The 18545-nt window shown below is 35.6% G+C and overlaps 1 protein-coding gene across 1 annotated transcript; it reads right to left on the bottom strand.

Moving 5' to 3' along the window:
• Window positions 1-505: 505 nt before the first annotated feature.
• On the bottom strand, window positions 506-10247 carry LOC100367196 (glutamate receptor 3-like). The gene is made up of 11 exons (XM_085507403.1): window positions 10169-10247; window positions 9351-9512; window positions 7858-8106; window positions 7553-7731; window positions 7403-7456; window positions 6982-7260; window positions 6743-6850; window positions 6134-6229; window positions 5347-5562; window positions 3925-5049; window positions 506-3546 (listed from the first exon to the last, which is right to left on the bottom strand). Exons 1-11 carry the CDS (start codon window positions 10245-10247, stop codon window positions 3454-3456), a joined length of 2640 nt encoding a protein of 879 aa, XP_085363529.1. The 3' UTR covers window positions 506-3453.
• Window positions 10248-18545: the final 8298 nt, after the last annotated feature.

The raw sequence follows: 18545 nt of genomic DNA, 5'->3' as shown, positions 1-18545 counted from the left end.
TGTTGTCATCATCTTTTTACTTACTACGTAAATTTTTTACTTTTTTGACTTCGTCTTGAAAACTGCAATTTCCATTGCTTTGATACTTGGTATATATGTACCTTGAAGGGATTTATTCATTTTGTGATGATATCTTCTAATTGAATGTGCATTGCTAGCAGTGGTTCTATCTCAGCCGAGATGCTGCTTCCTTACTTTCCTTTTTCTTTGACGCATAATTGATACAAAAGACGTATTGGTTTACATGACATGCATGCAAATTTGTGGGGGGGGGGGGTATTGAATTCACATCCTTCTCTTGAATTAGTTAACCTTGGTAACAGCTGGATTGGAAATCAAACAAAATAGTATGTCATTGAAAACTTAAAATTGTTGACAAAGAGCAACACCAGTGGTGACAATTAATGTAATTTTGTTTTTCAAAATTAAAGTATCTACTCATAGAGGGCGCTGTGTTAATCTTCACGGGGGGTGGGGTAAGAAATAATGAAATGAAAAGTAGCTGTTTCCTGGTAAACAATTGTTATTTTCATACTAGAATATCTTAACTTTTCAACAGTTACATTCGACACGTTCAGAAAGTTGGTACAGAGTTGAAGTTTAACTACAAAAATGGTAACAAATAAGAAATATAAAAATGGCAACAAACTACATACCGGGATATTGATTTTATAAGAAAGGATATGCTTGCAGAATGACAATACACATGAAAAGACGAAACAAAATAATTTCATTATTTTGGAATGTGCATTATGTTCATCTCAGTTGGTGACTTGTGATATAAATTACGGAATTAACAATCGCTTGATAATACTGATATGTTCACTTGAATGAACGACCTACCAACAATAATAGAATATTGCAAAGGTTTATTGTGTTTATGAGAGAAATCATAATTATTTTTGATCGACGAAATTCGCCAAAAACGAAACATTAATAAAAAAAAAACAGTGGAGGAGTTACCATTGTAAAATAAATTCACCAGTGAAGAGAATGTAGCTGTCGTTACATTTGCAACTGATAATATTTGAAAATACGGAAGTAAAGATTAACGGCTCACACGGTGAGCTGTGCAAATGAACCGGTAACTGCAGAGCTCAACTGGTATGAACCGGTAAGAACAGAGCTCAACTGGTGTGAACCAGTAACTACAGGGTTCAACTGGTATGAACCGGTAAGTACAAGGCTCAACTGGTTTGAACCAGTAACTACAGGGCTCAACTGGTATGAACCGGTAAGTACAGGGCTCAACTGGTATGAACCGATAAATACAGGCATGGAATAACCTCCATGGTACAGGTAAGTACAGGGATAAACTGGTATTAACCGGTAAGTACAAGGATAAACTGGTAAAAATGGTATGGACTGATAACTGCGTGAATACATGGCTCGGCTGATCCTTCAGTGAGTTGGCTAATAGAAAAGGAGCTGCCAATTTGAGATGAAGATTGCTCAGCAAAATGTTTACGTTAAATTACGAGTACTTTACACGACGTATTACAAGAACGTATCGTGCTGAGGGGATCTAACAATGGAATTAAAATACTTTTATGCTTGGCGCTGGCACATAATATGACTCACATTACAGTTACAATACTGTAGACATTCATACAGAAACTACCGTACATCACCGTGACTATACACAATACGTAAGACAGTACGTCACTTAATACAATAATAGATAACGATGTACTATTGTTACAACCAATATATCACGTAATAGAAAAGTATAAATTCCAATTAATATAACCAACCACAAAAAATAAACATTTAGTATCACGTACTAAATACCAGTAGACATTGTTTGAACTTGTTATTTTTTTTCAATTTTTATATCTATTTCAATACTTGTTTAGGATGGACGAGAAAAGCGGAGCTAAGACAAACACACACAATAAACCGGCATCCAAATAAAAACTAAAAAACTAAAAATGTTATACTTAAGATGGCTTGTAGATATGGAAAGAAATTAACGAAATAAAAATACGTCATACAAGGAGGTTCACAGTGAACAAAAATATGTATATATAAGCATAACTACATTTTATACACCGAAGACTGGTAAAGCATGTACCCAACTTTTTCATTTGAAATTTACAGCAATTCCAGGCACTGATTTGACGCCGAAGTAGTGCTAGAATGTTGATAACTTACTGCAATAGGTTACACACTTTGTTTTCAAATTTACACAAGTTGTAACTAGAAATATAAACATCGGCTGCAAATCAGAGGAATGATTGACAGATATTGCCCACAATGTTTTTTTATTTTTGCTACAAAGTTAGATATTGCTGTAATAGTCGTATTCAAAATAATTGGATTTGCCCGAACAGTATATTGATTCTCACGCTGAGTTAATAAATATTTATGTTTATACAAAGTTTAAAACGTCTCCGCCTCACCAGACTTCGGTGTAGAGGAAAGCAAACATCCTGGAAAATCTCTATTTGAAAAAATAAGTAGAAAATAATAATTAGCACAGTTCTTCTACACCGAGATTATTCTGGTTTTCGTGCGTGTCGGGAAAAAAGCATTTTATGCCAAATGCGTCCTCTATATTGAAAATGACAGATGTGGCTAAATAATTACATTAAACAAGTGTCGACTAAATTAGTATATTGATAAAGATAAAAGAAAGCTGAGGTACAAATGTGTTAGTTACTACATACGAGAATATCCTTTGTCTGTAGTGTACTGCCTTTCACGTCAGAATGCGCGTCAGACAAAGAAGATTAAGGCACACTTATGTCTGTTGTAAAATATCAATATATAGATATACACGTCAAAAGAAAGTTAGTACATCAATTAATTACAGTATCTAAAAATGAGTAACAAATATGTTTATAGAAACACTCACACATATTGACATATATAGAAAATACATAAAATATGTTAATTTTAGATAACAAAGAGAAATATAAAATAAATACTAAATTAATTGTCCTGTTCCGCCGTATTCAAGTTAATTTATTCTTCCTTTTTTATCCATGATAAAAAAAGGCTTGTTTGTTACAAACTCGTCGGTGGTTTTACAAATGAAAATTATGTGCCATGCACCATTCATTGGTATGCAGAGACAGTGTAGGACGAAAAAGTAATGACAGAGTACTGAATTTATCTCCTACGTCGCCACGTTATATACCACATTCACGTGGCACAGATTGACCAATGACAGAACGCTGTGTATCTGTATGCTTTTGCTATTCTATTCAATGAAATTCGCGGAGATGACCTATAACCCTATATTCGTCATAATATTTCCCACCAAAATGTTAGTGCAATATTTTGCATATTTTTAGGTCTTTACTTTCTTTGTTGTATTTTCTCATTACAGGTCGGGAGCAAAACTTTAAAAAAAACAATAACAATAGTTGAATTTGCCGTTCGAAAGACGAGGAGCAAATCAGTGGGTTTGTACACTTCAGAACTGTTACGATATAGGACAACGGCTGTTTAAACAGAATGTTCTCTCTCCTCCCTCTCATCTCTCATTCGTCTCCTTTCTTCTATGGTTGCCCCCTTTTCTTTGGTTTTACCAACATTATACTGGAAAACAAAATAAACGTTTTAAAATAGGAGTATACCAATATTGTTGGTGGGGTATATAGGGTATGGCAAAAAGATGATGCAGAGAACATAAACAATGAATCTGTAATGAAAGAGACAAAATATCACCCAGTCCTGCGAAATCAAGTAACCCACATCTAAATTGAAATATCCCACAGATAAACGACTGATAAGTGTACATACGAAGATAAACCATATTTTTAGTCCACGTCTGTAATCTTCTACAGGTAGAACGGACGGAGTAATTTTCTTGGTTGACTATTTCAAACGAAAGAGGGCGCTATGCGATCAACATAAAGAACCCGGTAAAGAATCCCCGATTTTGGTAATCGATCGTACACAAACTGATGCACTCACCTTTCCGCCCCGATCTGTGAACATTTTATCTACAGAAAACTCGATGATTCCAACCAATAAACTGAGAACTATACCTACAAGTAGCATTATATATAAACCAGCAAATTTTTTGAGGTCTAAGGAGTCCACCATTCGTTGGTAAGTAGTCTTCTCCATCGGTACCGGTACGTCATCGTTTCCATGACCACAAGGACCAGACTGAAACCATTTGGAATACGTTTCTTCCATGAAACCATCTTCCTTCATCTGCATGATGACTATATTCAGATGTTCTCGTAAGGGGGCGCCCTCGGCTACGGCAAACCCATAACTGACCGAATCCAGCGGTTCGGAGATGGCAACAAGGTCGCATGGTGGTTGGCTCAGAGCGTAGTCAATAGCGGCCGATTCAACAACGAACGCGTATTTGCCGTCACTTTCACGTACACGTTGAATTCCATGGGTTATGTTAGAAATTCGCACTTGATTATCGCTGTTGTCAATATTATATTCGATATTCGACCATAACTTTTGGTGATGTTTCTTGCTTGACTCTTTCAAATATTCTATAGTTCGTCCACCGTCAACAGCGCCGATAACCATATCGTCTAATCGAGAGATCAATTCTTCCAGATTATTGATTGGCCCTTTGGATTCAAGGTCTTTAGTGGGTTCATTGATCAGAATCGCACTCATGTTGCCTAGATACATAAATAATGTCACAACAACAAAAACGAACCAAAATCCACTCATACATCTCCCTGCCATCGAGCGGGGTGAATAATCAAAACTTTGTAAAAAGAGAGTACTCCAAAGGTACCAGACGCAGTTCAGGTAGCCAGAGAAGTAATAGCCTTGATTGGCTGGAACTTCACCTCGTTCTGCCATGGCACGAAGCTCGAACGGATTGAACCGGTCCATTATGAAAATGACCAGAGATACCGCGAACAGGGCTACAAAAATCATTACCCAAACGCCGGCTTGAAGAGGTCGGAGAAACGATGAAATGGTCTTCGGTGATGACTTGGTAGGCACCCAGCTTTTAGTGAGTACGCTAAGTACTCCGTCTTTGAATGGAATAGTGAAGTCGATGACAGTCTCTCTAACGGCACTGATGGTGATCGGGCCAGCTGCCACATCGGATTCCTGTGAACGAATAAATAAATTAATAAATAAATAATAATAAATAAATAAATGTCGATTGCCTTTATACAGGCTACATTTAAACACAGTTATGTATATGATGAGAGCCATAGTGACACTTCAAAAAGAGTAATGTTTCGAAGTCACATTATCACTAAAGAGGCAACCAGATAAATAAATACATACATAAATTAATTAATATGCTTTCATATTAGATTATTGTTTACATTAAGTAACCGTGGGTTACAGGAATTCACTTTATTTTGTGTACATTATGAAGTAGTGACGTCATTATATTACCTTTCTTATGATCTCCCCAATCATGCCGTTCCAAGTTCCCGTCTCAATGTCCAGTCTACCGAAATTACCGTCAGCTACAAGTCTAAGTTCATAATCGTACCCCAAACGATCAGCCATCTCTTTGACGATATCAGCGATGTAACCAGTAAACCGATCGTTGTCTTCGAGTTTTTCTCCTTCTGAGTCTATTTCATTGTATTCCAGAAATGGACCACTCTGAAGATGAAATAAGTATGAATTAACGCCCTTACGTTGGATGTTGTCGTTATGCTTTGATATGAGTAAGTAAAACACCCTCATACTCTGGTTGTTATGACGTTTAGCTTTTTCTTAAGAATCTAAACAAATTTGCATATTATCAATAAGAAGCAAAATATATTTACAGTATTTATGACGACTATATAATTGTTTTATTAGTGTTCTAGAGTGGAAGAATTAATGAATAATTTGAATATTTTAGTAATGTTGTGTTTGTTTACGATAATTTATTACGAACTTAAAATATATTTTTTTCCACTCACATTGTTAAAATAATAAAACCACTTAATGCGTATGCGATTTGAATTCTTAGTGCGTACTATCGAGCTAATACGCATGCGTGTTTACGTAATTGAACATCTCATGTTGTCTGCTTTCATGATACAGATACAATTTTTTTCATAATACAGATACAATATTTTTAATAATACAGATATTTTTATATATATATTGTGGCGTGTTGATTTATTCACGTTCAGAAAGAAACATAACTTACATCCTATAAAAATAATCACTTCAAATGTCATACCTGGATAGTAGATACAATTAATGTGTTGTTATCACCGGACACTGGAAGAGTGACGTCATACATCTCCAGACCATCCTGGGGCGACCACATTCCTCGCTAATACAGAATAAAATTTAGTGATAAATAGTGCACACATATTTGATTTCACTTCAAATGAACATAATGAAAACCTATTATAAATTCATTTATTTAAATAAAGTTTTCTAAAAAACAATTAGTAACAATTATATATATCATATACGTGACATAGCGCCACCAGTGTTGTTTCTTGCCTGCCAATATGCGGCAGTCTATTGGAATCAATATCCCGTCATACAACACATATTATGATTCATATCAATAATAATATCTGAATATTCTATTCTATACGACCGAGCAAAGTCAATGTGAAGAAAATACAAAAGTACAAAAACAAATTCCATTTTCCAAGAATTTAATGGTTTTTTTTATATGTTGTATTCTCGTGGCATATCATTATATGCTTGAAACATTATAATAATGCGCCCTCCTGTTCTGAGTTAAATTCTCATTTTCTTAACATTGTCGTACATTGTAATAGCAACTTGTGAACGTTGGATTATAATGTGTGTTCCCAGTAAATTTACATACCAATTCATTGGTCGGAATACCAAAGCCACTGTATATTTCTATCATGTATCCTCGCCTTTGTTTCTTGTCGTTAAATGTAACATTTCCAGTCAATCCAGAAAAGCTGACCTTTGTAATAATAATAATAATAATAATAATAATAATAATAATAATAATAATAATAATAATAATAATAATAATAATAATTTACACATATATATATATATAACCATACGTATGATATCACGTGACTAGCCTACCCCAGCAATGTACTCCATCAATTTCCCGTCCGTAGTCTCTGAACCCAGCCGCTGACATGCTGGGATTTCAGTGTTTCCCGGCAGACTGTTTCCATCGTTCAGGTAACCCTCGATGGCATAGCCGACGGCCAGCATTGCATCATTTGCTAATTTCTGACTGAACGTCCATTCTGTATTTCCTGGTGGTAAATCAGACGCCACTTGCATACGAAATATGACAAGATTGGTACCACGGGACGCGATCTTGTTGACAATTGTTATTAACGGTAGAACGGGATCCTGAAACAACACACACACACATCATGATACATCGTATTACGAGTATATATTGGTACACTACACTACACTACACTACACTACACTACACTACACTACACTACACTACACTACACTACACTACACTACACTACACTACACGTACCAGATTACCGATTATCCATCGATGTTTGTAGTCCAGCATGTTCTGTTCATTTGCCTGAAATGTACAATTCATAATATTACAATTAGTTTAAACTGGAGACAAAACATAAAAAATAAAGTACTATCCTGGAATAATAGACATTGTCTTTACCTTATTAAGGATTTCTATCGCCTTGCGGTCATCCTCCGTATAAATTAGTGTATGTGTTATTCCAATAGATCGCATCGAGTGTAAAATGTTGTCTATATTGGAATGAGTAATCTGAAATAATTCTATCGTCCACTCATTTAACGTCGATCTATATATCACATTCTGAACCATGGAATAAGCTGAAACAAACACATGTATAAAGATATGGTAACAGTCATGAGTTGCGCCCTCTGGAGAGGGATCCAAAGTTGAGTTTGAAGCAGACAGCGAACGCGAAGTTCAACTCAAAATGATTTGTTTTTTACCTGCACGCGTGTCATAAATTATAGCAAAGCTGTTCCATTTCAGATTGTGAAGCAAGTCATTGAACATTGATCCTATATCGATGGCGGATGGATACATCTGGAACGCTTCACGCTTTACAAGCGTTGGCAGGTCGATGTTGATCGCCGGAGATATGGAATAAGCGGCAACATCAGCAAAATCGTCGCAATAAGTGCATACATCGGAAAATATTACCACTGCCACACCAGGTCCGTCCAAAATGTCACAAACTGAAAAAAAAAAATAACGCAACCATTTCACCATAATGTGATGAAACGACCAAAAGAACGCACAGATGTTGCAAATTTATTCCTAAGCAGCCCTACAACAATGGTTTGGACTGCTGAGTACAATTACCACCACCCCCGGTATCTGATCGGGTTGCCAAATCTTCATCTCCATCTCTCCATCAAAAATTTAATTACTATAGCAGAGCGGCAATACGACATCAGTCTATGATTATGGGAAAGCCTTGCAAATTCGCGATTATCCATAATACAGTGTTTACAGTGTTTATGATTATATTACGACATAATATACACCCAAACATGTCGGCTGATGTCAATAAGTGACTTTATAATATTGTAGTAACTAGTGATATTACGTGCTTCTCGTGGTTTCTTCCATAAACTATCAAATGAATGGTAACAATAAAGAACTTAAGTTGACATAATATGATATTTTAATATGTATTTTGAATATTATTTATATGGACTATTTTAGGTATTACACTACAAATCAGCCTATCCTCGGGGGCGGACATCCGGGCATTTTCACCGCCTGGCAACCTGTGGCGGTGAAAACAAAGACCCAAAACTCGCAGAAAACGGTACTTTGGGATAACTGTTGAGCCTCCTCTGAACAGTGTAACAAGATTAGCCCTACGTGTGTAACATATATAAGTTTGGTTGTTTGGGATTACTTCAAAGTTGAGTTTGTGCTGTTTTCTCGAATTTTCACCGGCTCGACCGGCGTTCCACAGCAGCGCGCACAGAGCCCATAGAAATGCACGTACAGTGGTGCGCGTCGTAGCAACGTGGAACGTCTTGTGACGTAGCTCCGCCCCGAGGATTGTTTCATTTCACCGTGATTTTAATCTTTAAAAAACAGACCCGTGTTTAAGAATGCAAGGAAAATTAACAATCATAAAACCGTCAGCCTGAGAGCCCAGATTCCACTAAGGAGCCGAGATTCTACACAGGCGCCCAGACTACATCCAGGTTCCACTAATACTAATGATATTTAAATATATATTTAGTCAAAACAATTTTCTTTTAGCTTTCTCACTTTGATTCTTAGCCCAGCCGCGTTTCAGTATGGGTGAATATGTAACAAACATAGTGGTCGATATAAGTAACTACAAGTATTATAATAGTGAATTAATAATTTTAAATGTTGTAAACGCGTTAACATGAAGGAATCAATATGAGGGATGGGTTGTGTAAATGAATAGCTAGCATTTACTTTTACTTACCTTCGCCCAAGGCTGGTAGCACCTGTTCACTTGTAATAGATTTACTAATAGTTTGTACAGAGTGCAGCCCATCCATGAACGATAAAATGTTGACGAACTGAGTGGCTGTTCCGATTGGTATTCGATGGTTGTCAGTGCCCTTCTGGCCATCATACAGAATTCCTAAAACATATAGATAATATTGACGTGAAAGTGGCCCATCCAAACAAATACATGAGCCAGATACATTTACAATTTACAGTAAAACCACAATACGGACACACTAATTCCGGTCTATCGCCACAATGGCTTTTAACATTTTAACACGCGCTGGTATACGTCAAAAGGAACTTGTACAGAAAACGACGCAGCGCGTCGATTCATCATTCAATTTGAATTGTGTTCATGATGAATATGACAATACAATAATTAAATAAATAAAATGTTTTTCTAAAGTTCTCATACTTGGAAGGGTATTTATAATAGAGAGCCTCTCACATGCTAGTATACAACTGGGTAGTGTTAATACGCATTGTGTAATACACGCGTACAGTTGAAATGTAAGTGAATTATATACTTGCTAAAACTAAACATACTTGATGGGGGCAAGGCATGCTACTGACGCGATGTTATGTTATGTTTACTACATGTAATCGGCGAATTGTGTTTGTGAAGTCAGTTTAAAGCGTCAGTCACAAAGCACGCATTCGAAGTTCGTGGAAATAAATTACTAGTATTTTACATACGTTGTATTGTCGCATGGGACCCATATCAAATACAAATAAGGCGCTGTACATTTTAGTATGTGAGTAATTATCATCGAATATGATGTTACTTACCAACATTTACAATTGCAGAATAGGAACTTCCAAGATACACACATATCAGCCAACACGCGACAACCGGCGCCGACTCCATCATTACCTCACCACATAAGTTGTACGTATGCTTAGACTTTCATCGAACTGTGGTGATGTCGTCAGTGGGGTAGTCACGTGTTCATATATGCAAATATCGTTAGTAAATGTCACTCAAGTTGCCGTCGAAATGCATCTACCGAGACGCCGTTCAATCTGCGTAATCGTCCACTGACAATTCACCTACTTTAGTAAGTAGTACATGTATATTCATCCAATCACGTTTTGGCTAACATAGAAGCGATCTTTTCAAAATAAATTACATAAACTGAAATGCGGTTGGAGTATTTGTGTTTGAAAGTTTATCATAATATCATCCTTATAATACTTTATCATAAACTGAAAACGCAATTTTTGTTCGATGAGACGTATATACGTTTCCGCCCAGATTGTATCACATTAACTGTGGAGACGAAACGCCATGATATATGACACTTTTTAATTACAGCAAATCTATTACTCATAACTTTTGTTGACCAACTTTCAACAATGTACACCATCGACTCGGAACACAACACTATTTCGCAACAAAGGAACATTTCTTTGATTCCATCAGTTTTTAGGTACCCGCTATGTATCTGTACAACAACAACAACAACAACAAGTTGACATGTTTTTTTTAAACTGAAAATCAGTCTAAACGCATAAATCGTTCACTTTCAACATTAGCATTGGTCGTATTGAACCACATAAGTTCACATTCACTTTCTTGGCCAATACAATTTAGTAAAACCGACCGTGTGTATATGCACTGGCGGAAATAAAACCAAATACGTTATTTTCCAGTTATACTCAGAGATGTTGGCGTAGTGTGGTCGGTTTTACATCCGGGTCACGTCCTGAGTCGGTAGTAAAGTGAAGAAACACCTATTAAATTGAAATTAATGGATATTGTACGAATTAAGACTAGTAATTGATGTGTCTGGTATATTGTGTCGTCGCAAATACAATTACAGCAGTGAATTCATTTTCTGTGACAGGACAACGTTTTGTGAAACTTTTGAACCGCAGGATGATCCGCCATGATGTTTCAGATCTAGATTACAACTCATATAAGATATACTGCAGAATAAGCTACTTGCTGTCAATAACATTTGGTCCCATGAAAATTTGCTCGCCAGCGTGATGACTGAAACGTACCATAAAATCATCACATTGTTTTATCTAATCCACGCCAACTGCGAGTCAGGATACAAAGTACAGCAAATTCCCAGAAAACAACTGAAAGATGTCGGAATTGCCGGCATGACGGAGGGGGTCGTTTATTGAAAAGGTACTACATTGTATAAGTTTGTGCTGACATTGAGGTCTGTTTTTTGCCAATAAAGAGGTCTATACATTATAGCATCATTCAAATTTATAGGTTTCATATATTTGGTAATACTTGGGGTCATAATCAGTGGTCATTCTGGTACTATTAGTAAATGAACATGGGATTAAACGATATATCGGTTATTACGGAAGATGGATGGATTCTCCTGACGATTCGACAGATGAGTAGGCAGCCAAGTCATTCCGACCTGCTTGCCTGGCCGACACATGAAGGTGAACAAGAGGTGTACAGTTCCTTCTCAACCCTATCACCTATCTGGCGCGCAGTCCCACAGATGCAGAAACTGACACGTATACGACAGCCCCAGAAGGTGCGTCAGTTGTCCCGCGGAAACTTTGCGACAGGAACAATTGGATCTTTTACGAACATTGAGGACAGGAGCAGTACACAGGAACGACAGCTTCACGTCCCCTTCCAAAAGGAAGTCAATCTCCCAAATATTTCGAATATGCACATTTATTCAGCACCAGACACAAATTCGTGCGCGTATTCACCGTCCCTCCACAAAGGAGTAGGGACTGTGATCACGTTAACTCAAATACAAACTTGTTATAATTTTATACAACTATATTTACTAGTATTTTGATATGACATGTCAACAAATGCAGCTTATGGGTCGAAAATGTAATTTGAGGATACTAATGATTAACATTTATGCATGTAATAATAACTGTGATTTGCGAAATCCGATTATTTGTAATTTCGTATGATTGCCATTTTTCACAAATCTGGTGGTGGAGATTTATCACAGTGGTGTCTGACAGCAGAAACGGCTACATTTCAGTTACTGACCACTTGAGGGCATCTGGCAGTTCCCATCTGGATATGTATATGTATTGCGGAAATTAATACAAAGGTGCAAAGTATCATGTCACCACACAAGATGTTCTCACACAGATAGAATATCTTATAGATGCATATAGTTGTTGAAGGACAGTGATATGGATGCAATATGGACGAGAGATTATGTATTGTTTGTCTGATATTGTATGTCAATAAATGAGTTTGGTTATGATATATCATGACTATAGAATGTTCTTGCATCACGCATCCTTGCATTACGCAATTAATATAAGTATTCGATAAAAAAAATTCTAATACGCATGTGCGCTGATTATTTTGATACGAATAATAAAAATCACTGTATATGGTATTGTTTTATATCATCGGCGAATACTGTAGTGTTGCAAAAAGACGATATTTTATGTGCCCCGTGGAAACGGGGAAGCGAGCCTAAGTCAGAAAAGTGGGTAGCCGGGTTGGGTAGATTTCTACTTTATTTTTGCTGTTGTGTAACAGTCTAAGCCAGCCACGCGACTTAAGCCACAGTCTCCCTGACAAGTATGTCAAATATCGTATTTTAAAGGGTAATCGACTCTCCCCTGAACAATATAAGAAAGTCGATGCGACCATGTTGACCCACGTCGAGTGTTATGACGAACGTTTTTCATGACGGCTGGCGGTATGTAGGATATTTCAAAGGTAATGACTGTTTCACACCCTCCATGTTTGAATAGAAATCATATGATAGCATTTTTTTAAAATTTCAATCGAAAACGTTAAAACTTCATATTATGGACATACGAGTGAAAATCGGAGATAAATAAGGATAAATGCTATTTACGAAAATCTGCTGGCAATGACGACATCTGTGAGAACTATTCATGATATCGAATTAAATGCCTGCGGAATGTTTGGTGTGGTCGGCCTCGGAGTAGAATGTTGGGTGTGGTCGGCCTCGGAAAGCGACCAGGGAGAGTGCCATCTGTCACCCATCTCCAATATAATATTCAACGATTATTTCAAATTTCCAGTAAAATGGTAAAATAACGAATGTGAACAATAAGTAATGTCGTTCGTAATGGTAACCCCCATATACCGTCACGTCATATGCTGTGCTTCTCCAACAGTATCGAGGTTGACATAAGACAATTTTGCAGAACATCTTTGGGAATGTTTTACTAAAAGTTCGCACATATTTCTATGACGTCACAATTTCTGTGGTCGAGACATTTATCAGATGTGTAATATAAATATATGCATAACATTGAAACACTCCTGAAACGACTAGCCCGGCTACTATATGTTTACTACACCAAACTGTGTGAAACCATGACAAAATTTAGACTCAGTAAGCACTACCTTAAGATGTGTACTATAAATATATGCATAACATTGAAACACTCCTGAAACGACTAGCCCGGCTACTATATGTTTACTACACCAAACTGTGTGAAACCATGACAAAATATAGACTCAGTAACCACTACCTTAAGATGTGTACTATAAATATATGCATAACATTGAAACACTCCTGAAACGACTAGCCCGGCTACTATATGTTTACTACACCAAACTGTGTGAAACCATGACAAAATTTAGACTAGTAACCACTACCTTAAGATGTGTACTATAAATATATGCATAACATTGAAACACTCCTGAAACGACTAGCCCGGCTACTATATGTTTACTACACCAAACTGTGTGAAACCATGAACAAATTTAGACTCAGTAACCACTACCTTAAGATGTGTACTATAAATATATGCATAACATTGAAACACTCCTGAAACGACTAGCCCGGCTACTATATGTTTACTACACCAAACTGTGTGAAACCATGACAAAATATAGACTCAGTAACCACTACCTTAAGATGTGTACTATAAATATATGCATAACATTGAAACACTCCTGAAACGACTAGCCCGGCTACTATATGTTTACTACACCAAACTGTGTGAAACCATGACAAAATTTAGACTCAGTAACCACTACCTTAAGATAGAAATTCTCAACAATATTAAATCAGACGATCCCCAGTAGCTAGTATTGCGGGTTGATAATATGCAAATAACACAAGGATTGTCACGACAATACACCTGATCAGTTCTGTGATGTTTATTCCAACGTTTTGCCCTAGAAATAGGGCTTCTTCAAGAAAACTCTGTTGGGATACCGTGAGATGTAAATTGGCAGTAATTGGATGTAGTTAAGATAGAAACAGGTCGCCATAACAAGACTCCGTTAAAAATCAGAATATGCGAGGTCTGGAACACAAATAAAATAGAGGATGAGAAACATTTTGTGTTAACATTTCCTCGGTAAAAAATTTATAAAGAATTTAAAAATAACAATAATGATTACAAATTCATTTTTGTGATGAGCAATGAACACATGTCCATTCCCCTTTCACAATTTCTAAAAAAATGCACTTGAAATGAGACAATGCCTCCTGAATAAATAAATACATAAATATTAATTTTTTCTTCTAATTGACAACTGCACAATGTACTCATTTCTATTGCTGTGTACGTATTTGAGATTTTATTACCATTAGTTTTTCTTTTTATCTATACGTTTGTGTATTTTGTTATCATTAATTTTAATAAGTATTATTTTGTCTTTCTTTAGTTTTGTATTTTGTAAGTTTAGTTTTATAATTGTAGTTTTTTAGTGACCTTACTGCTGTACTTTTTGAAGTCAGTATTGTGTCAATGAACGTATTTGCTGTTAATCCACTGAATTAACATATTTACTCTGAAAGATGAATGTAGCCAATTGATCTATTTTGCTATTGCTTCTGCTGATATGTATAAATTTCTCTTTATCAGATAAGGAACTTAAATGCATGTGAATGTGAAAAGATATTTAGATTTGGAAGTTGTTTTCAGGGAAAGAATTCTCATTTTACACAGAGAAGTTTTGTAGCAGTTGAGATATACCAGACCAATCACTCATTTATTTCCTAGTGAATACAAGTGACAGGAGTTTCCCAGTAAATACACAGAGAGAACATATCAATTAATTTCCATGGTGATAAATATAAAAATCGTGTTTTTTTTTCAATATATGTTGTGTATAGAATTGTTTCCATAAGACATAGATGGCATTGTATAGAGCTGACAAGCCTAACCTAGTGAAATCAGGTATCTGCCATCGTGTACAACACTGACCAGATGATTGTACATAGAGTGGGACACACTTGATAAAATAATAATGCATCACTAATTGTCCAGAAAATAGCTTTAATAGTTTCTAGAATCACATATAGTGACTGTTTATAGTGTCAGATGGGTCATGGGAAGAGATGTTTTAAGTTCTACAGATGGGGAATTCATAGCTCCTGGTAGTAAAGGCATCGAAGTAAAGTCAAAACAGAGAGAGAAGGTATCAATTACAATTCTGTAATGTATTCAGAATTAAGAAACTGGTGTACACCGAATCGTTTTATCATAAAACAACATTGTACAAGATAAATACAATTAATAACAGCGAAAACAAGCCATGCATGGCACAGTCTCCGTTAGTTATCGAATTTAAGATATATAGTTTTGTTTATAGTAATATAGCTGGAATATAACCATGTCAGGAATATGATTATTGTTTAACATTAAAATGTATTTGATTGTCAAATGAGTACTTGTCCATATTGAGAGATATTGCTCTGGGACAGCATTAATTATAACAAAATCAGCCATTTTTAATACATGTATATATCTATAACATAATGTATAATGAATATATAAAATTTGAACATAATCAGTCAAAGCATGTCAGAGATATGGCTCTAGAAGCCCATTCAAAATGGCCACCAGTCAGCCATTTTGAATCCGATCTGAAAAATAAAATGCTTGATATTTGATGATTTTTTAGCAAAAAAATGGCCACCATTCCGCTGTTTTGAATAGGAGCGTCAAACCAATAAATCTGTATATCTATGACATGATGTATAACGAATATTTAAAATTTGATCATAATTGGTCAAAGCAAGTCAGAGATATGGCACTAGAACCACATTCATTAAAACAAAATAGCCGCCAGTTGGCCATTTTGAATCTTATCTGCAAAACAAAATTATTTGCATCAAGGTCACATAATATCTAATGTATATACCAAATTTGAGCAAAATCCATCAGTAAACAGCCAAGAAATGCTTGATTTTGATGATTTTCAGTACAAAAATGGCTGCCATTTGGCCATCTTAAATCAGATTATGAAACAAATTTATGTGCATATGTATAATATTATGTATGATGTATGTGTGAAGTTTGAATGTGATTGCTCCAGGCATGTCTTAAGATACAGGTCCAGACGCGTACACGCACGCACAGAGGTCAATCCATAAGTCCCCACTGGGACCAAAGGGGTCAGAGTCAAGATATAACCAGTTATGACACTTATGAAGATACTTAAATCAGTTTCAACTCTAGATGGCGCTATTCTGAGAGGATGATGCTAAATCACAGGAAAACACTATTGTGTCCATCAAGTTTTCAGGATAATCATTACATCACAAGTGAATAATTATAATTTTAAAAGCAACCATATACCTTTAAATAACAATAGTATCAAATTGGATGAATACAGCACTATACTCTAAACGATTGTCATATCTACCTACAATCGTGGATGAGTAAAGATGACAAGCCTAGCTGTGGGAATTTATAAAAAAACAAAATTTGTAGGTACCGGGGGTAAGTTCAGATGGATATTTTTAATGGAACAATTTCAGCAGCATAAATAGCAGGAGTCAAAACTGAATTAAGTTCTCATAAATTCAGAACTATGCTAATATATTTCTGGTCATGAGATGTTTTTTTTCCTATTTAATTTTGTTATTTTGTTTTTCTTACATTTTTGGAACAGGAAAAAAAAGTCATAAAATGGCCCCATGCACTGACTAGATAATCAACACCCTTGAAGTGACATAATTTCACAACCATTTCAAAAATACTTCCTGGAAGACTATCAGGATTCTCACCAGGTTGTAGTACAAGTCAAATCAACATTTAAAACACTTCACATGATTTTCATTCATGAATGTGTCACACAATGGTTTTATTTGTAAATAAAAAAAAGTAGAAAAATAACTTTTCTAGACTTGCAAAAAAACGAAGGCTTATTTTTAAAACATTTTCTCAGTCCTTTGTTTAATGTATAGGTATGGTCCTTTTAATTTCTTATTTACATTAATGTAATTTCACACAACCATGGGATGTCGCAAGCATCTAGAGGAATACAATCCGTTCCCTTTTTATTCAAACAATCAGATCCAGTCAAGAGCAGCCTGTGGATACTTGCACAGAAACAATATCATGTCACTGTATTCTTTATTATTATACATGTCACCGTAACGACATAAGAATTGCAAATATGGAACGATTATGTGCGTAGGCATTCTCTAATAATAAAAACAAACATGGCTGCTCGCAGAGTTTGACTGGACCCTATACAAAGAAGTCCGCTCAATCTGTTCTAAATTTTTGTACTTCGGCATTATTGTATCCTTGGGAGGAAAAGATGTACATGTATAATAATAAAGTTATTACGAGAATACCGATACTCGGATGGCTGCTCCTTTCGGTATCCTCGTAATAACTTCATAGTATTTGGATGTATAATCAGCACTATAATATACTGTAACTTGAGGTGCACATTTTGATTGAAAGGAATGTCACACAATTTTGAAGTCACAGTGGCTTTCTAATAATGTTATCCCAATAGGTTAGTATTCAACTTATAGCAACTATAATTTAGTAGTTTACAGATTCTGGTAGGTTGAGTTAACTTTGTAAATGGGTCAGACCCCCTTAAACTAAACTAAATCAAATAAAAGACAAAATGGTCAACTGAATCCATGATTGTTTTATTCAATTCACCAAAATACATTGAGCTTTGGGTAAATTCAGATTCAGTACAGTTTGTTTATATAATAACTTTATTTTGTCAGTGTTAACAGAAAAGTGTGAGTGACAAGTCTATACACAATAGAATTATAAAAATAAACCAGTTTTCCAGATAGAAGAAACATTTGGCAGTGCTGTCTTTTGTCTATTTACAAGATAATATACTAGGCAGTTTAGTACAATGTAAAAGTATTGCCTTATTCATCAATACAATGTAGTGTAAATAAACTATAGTTTTTTATTCCAAACACATATTGTTCAGTTCAATCACTAA

This window comes from Saccoglossus kowalevskii, chromosome 13 (assembly GCF_978046115.1).
Source record: "Saccoglossus kowalevskii chromosome 13, keSacKowa6.1, whole genome shotgun sequence".
NCBI classification, from domain to species: domain Eukaryota; kingdom Metazoa; phylum Hemichordata; class Enteropneusta; family Harrimaniidae; genus Saccoglossus; species Saccoglossus kowalevskii.
This window is presented reverse-complemented; position numbering and strand designations above follow the sequence as displayed.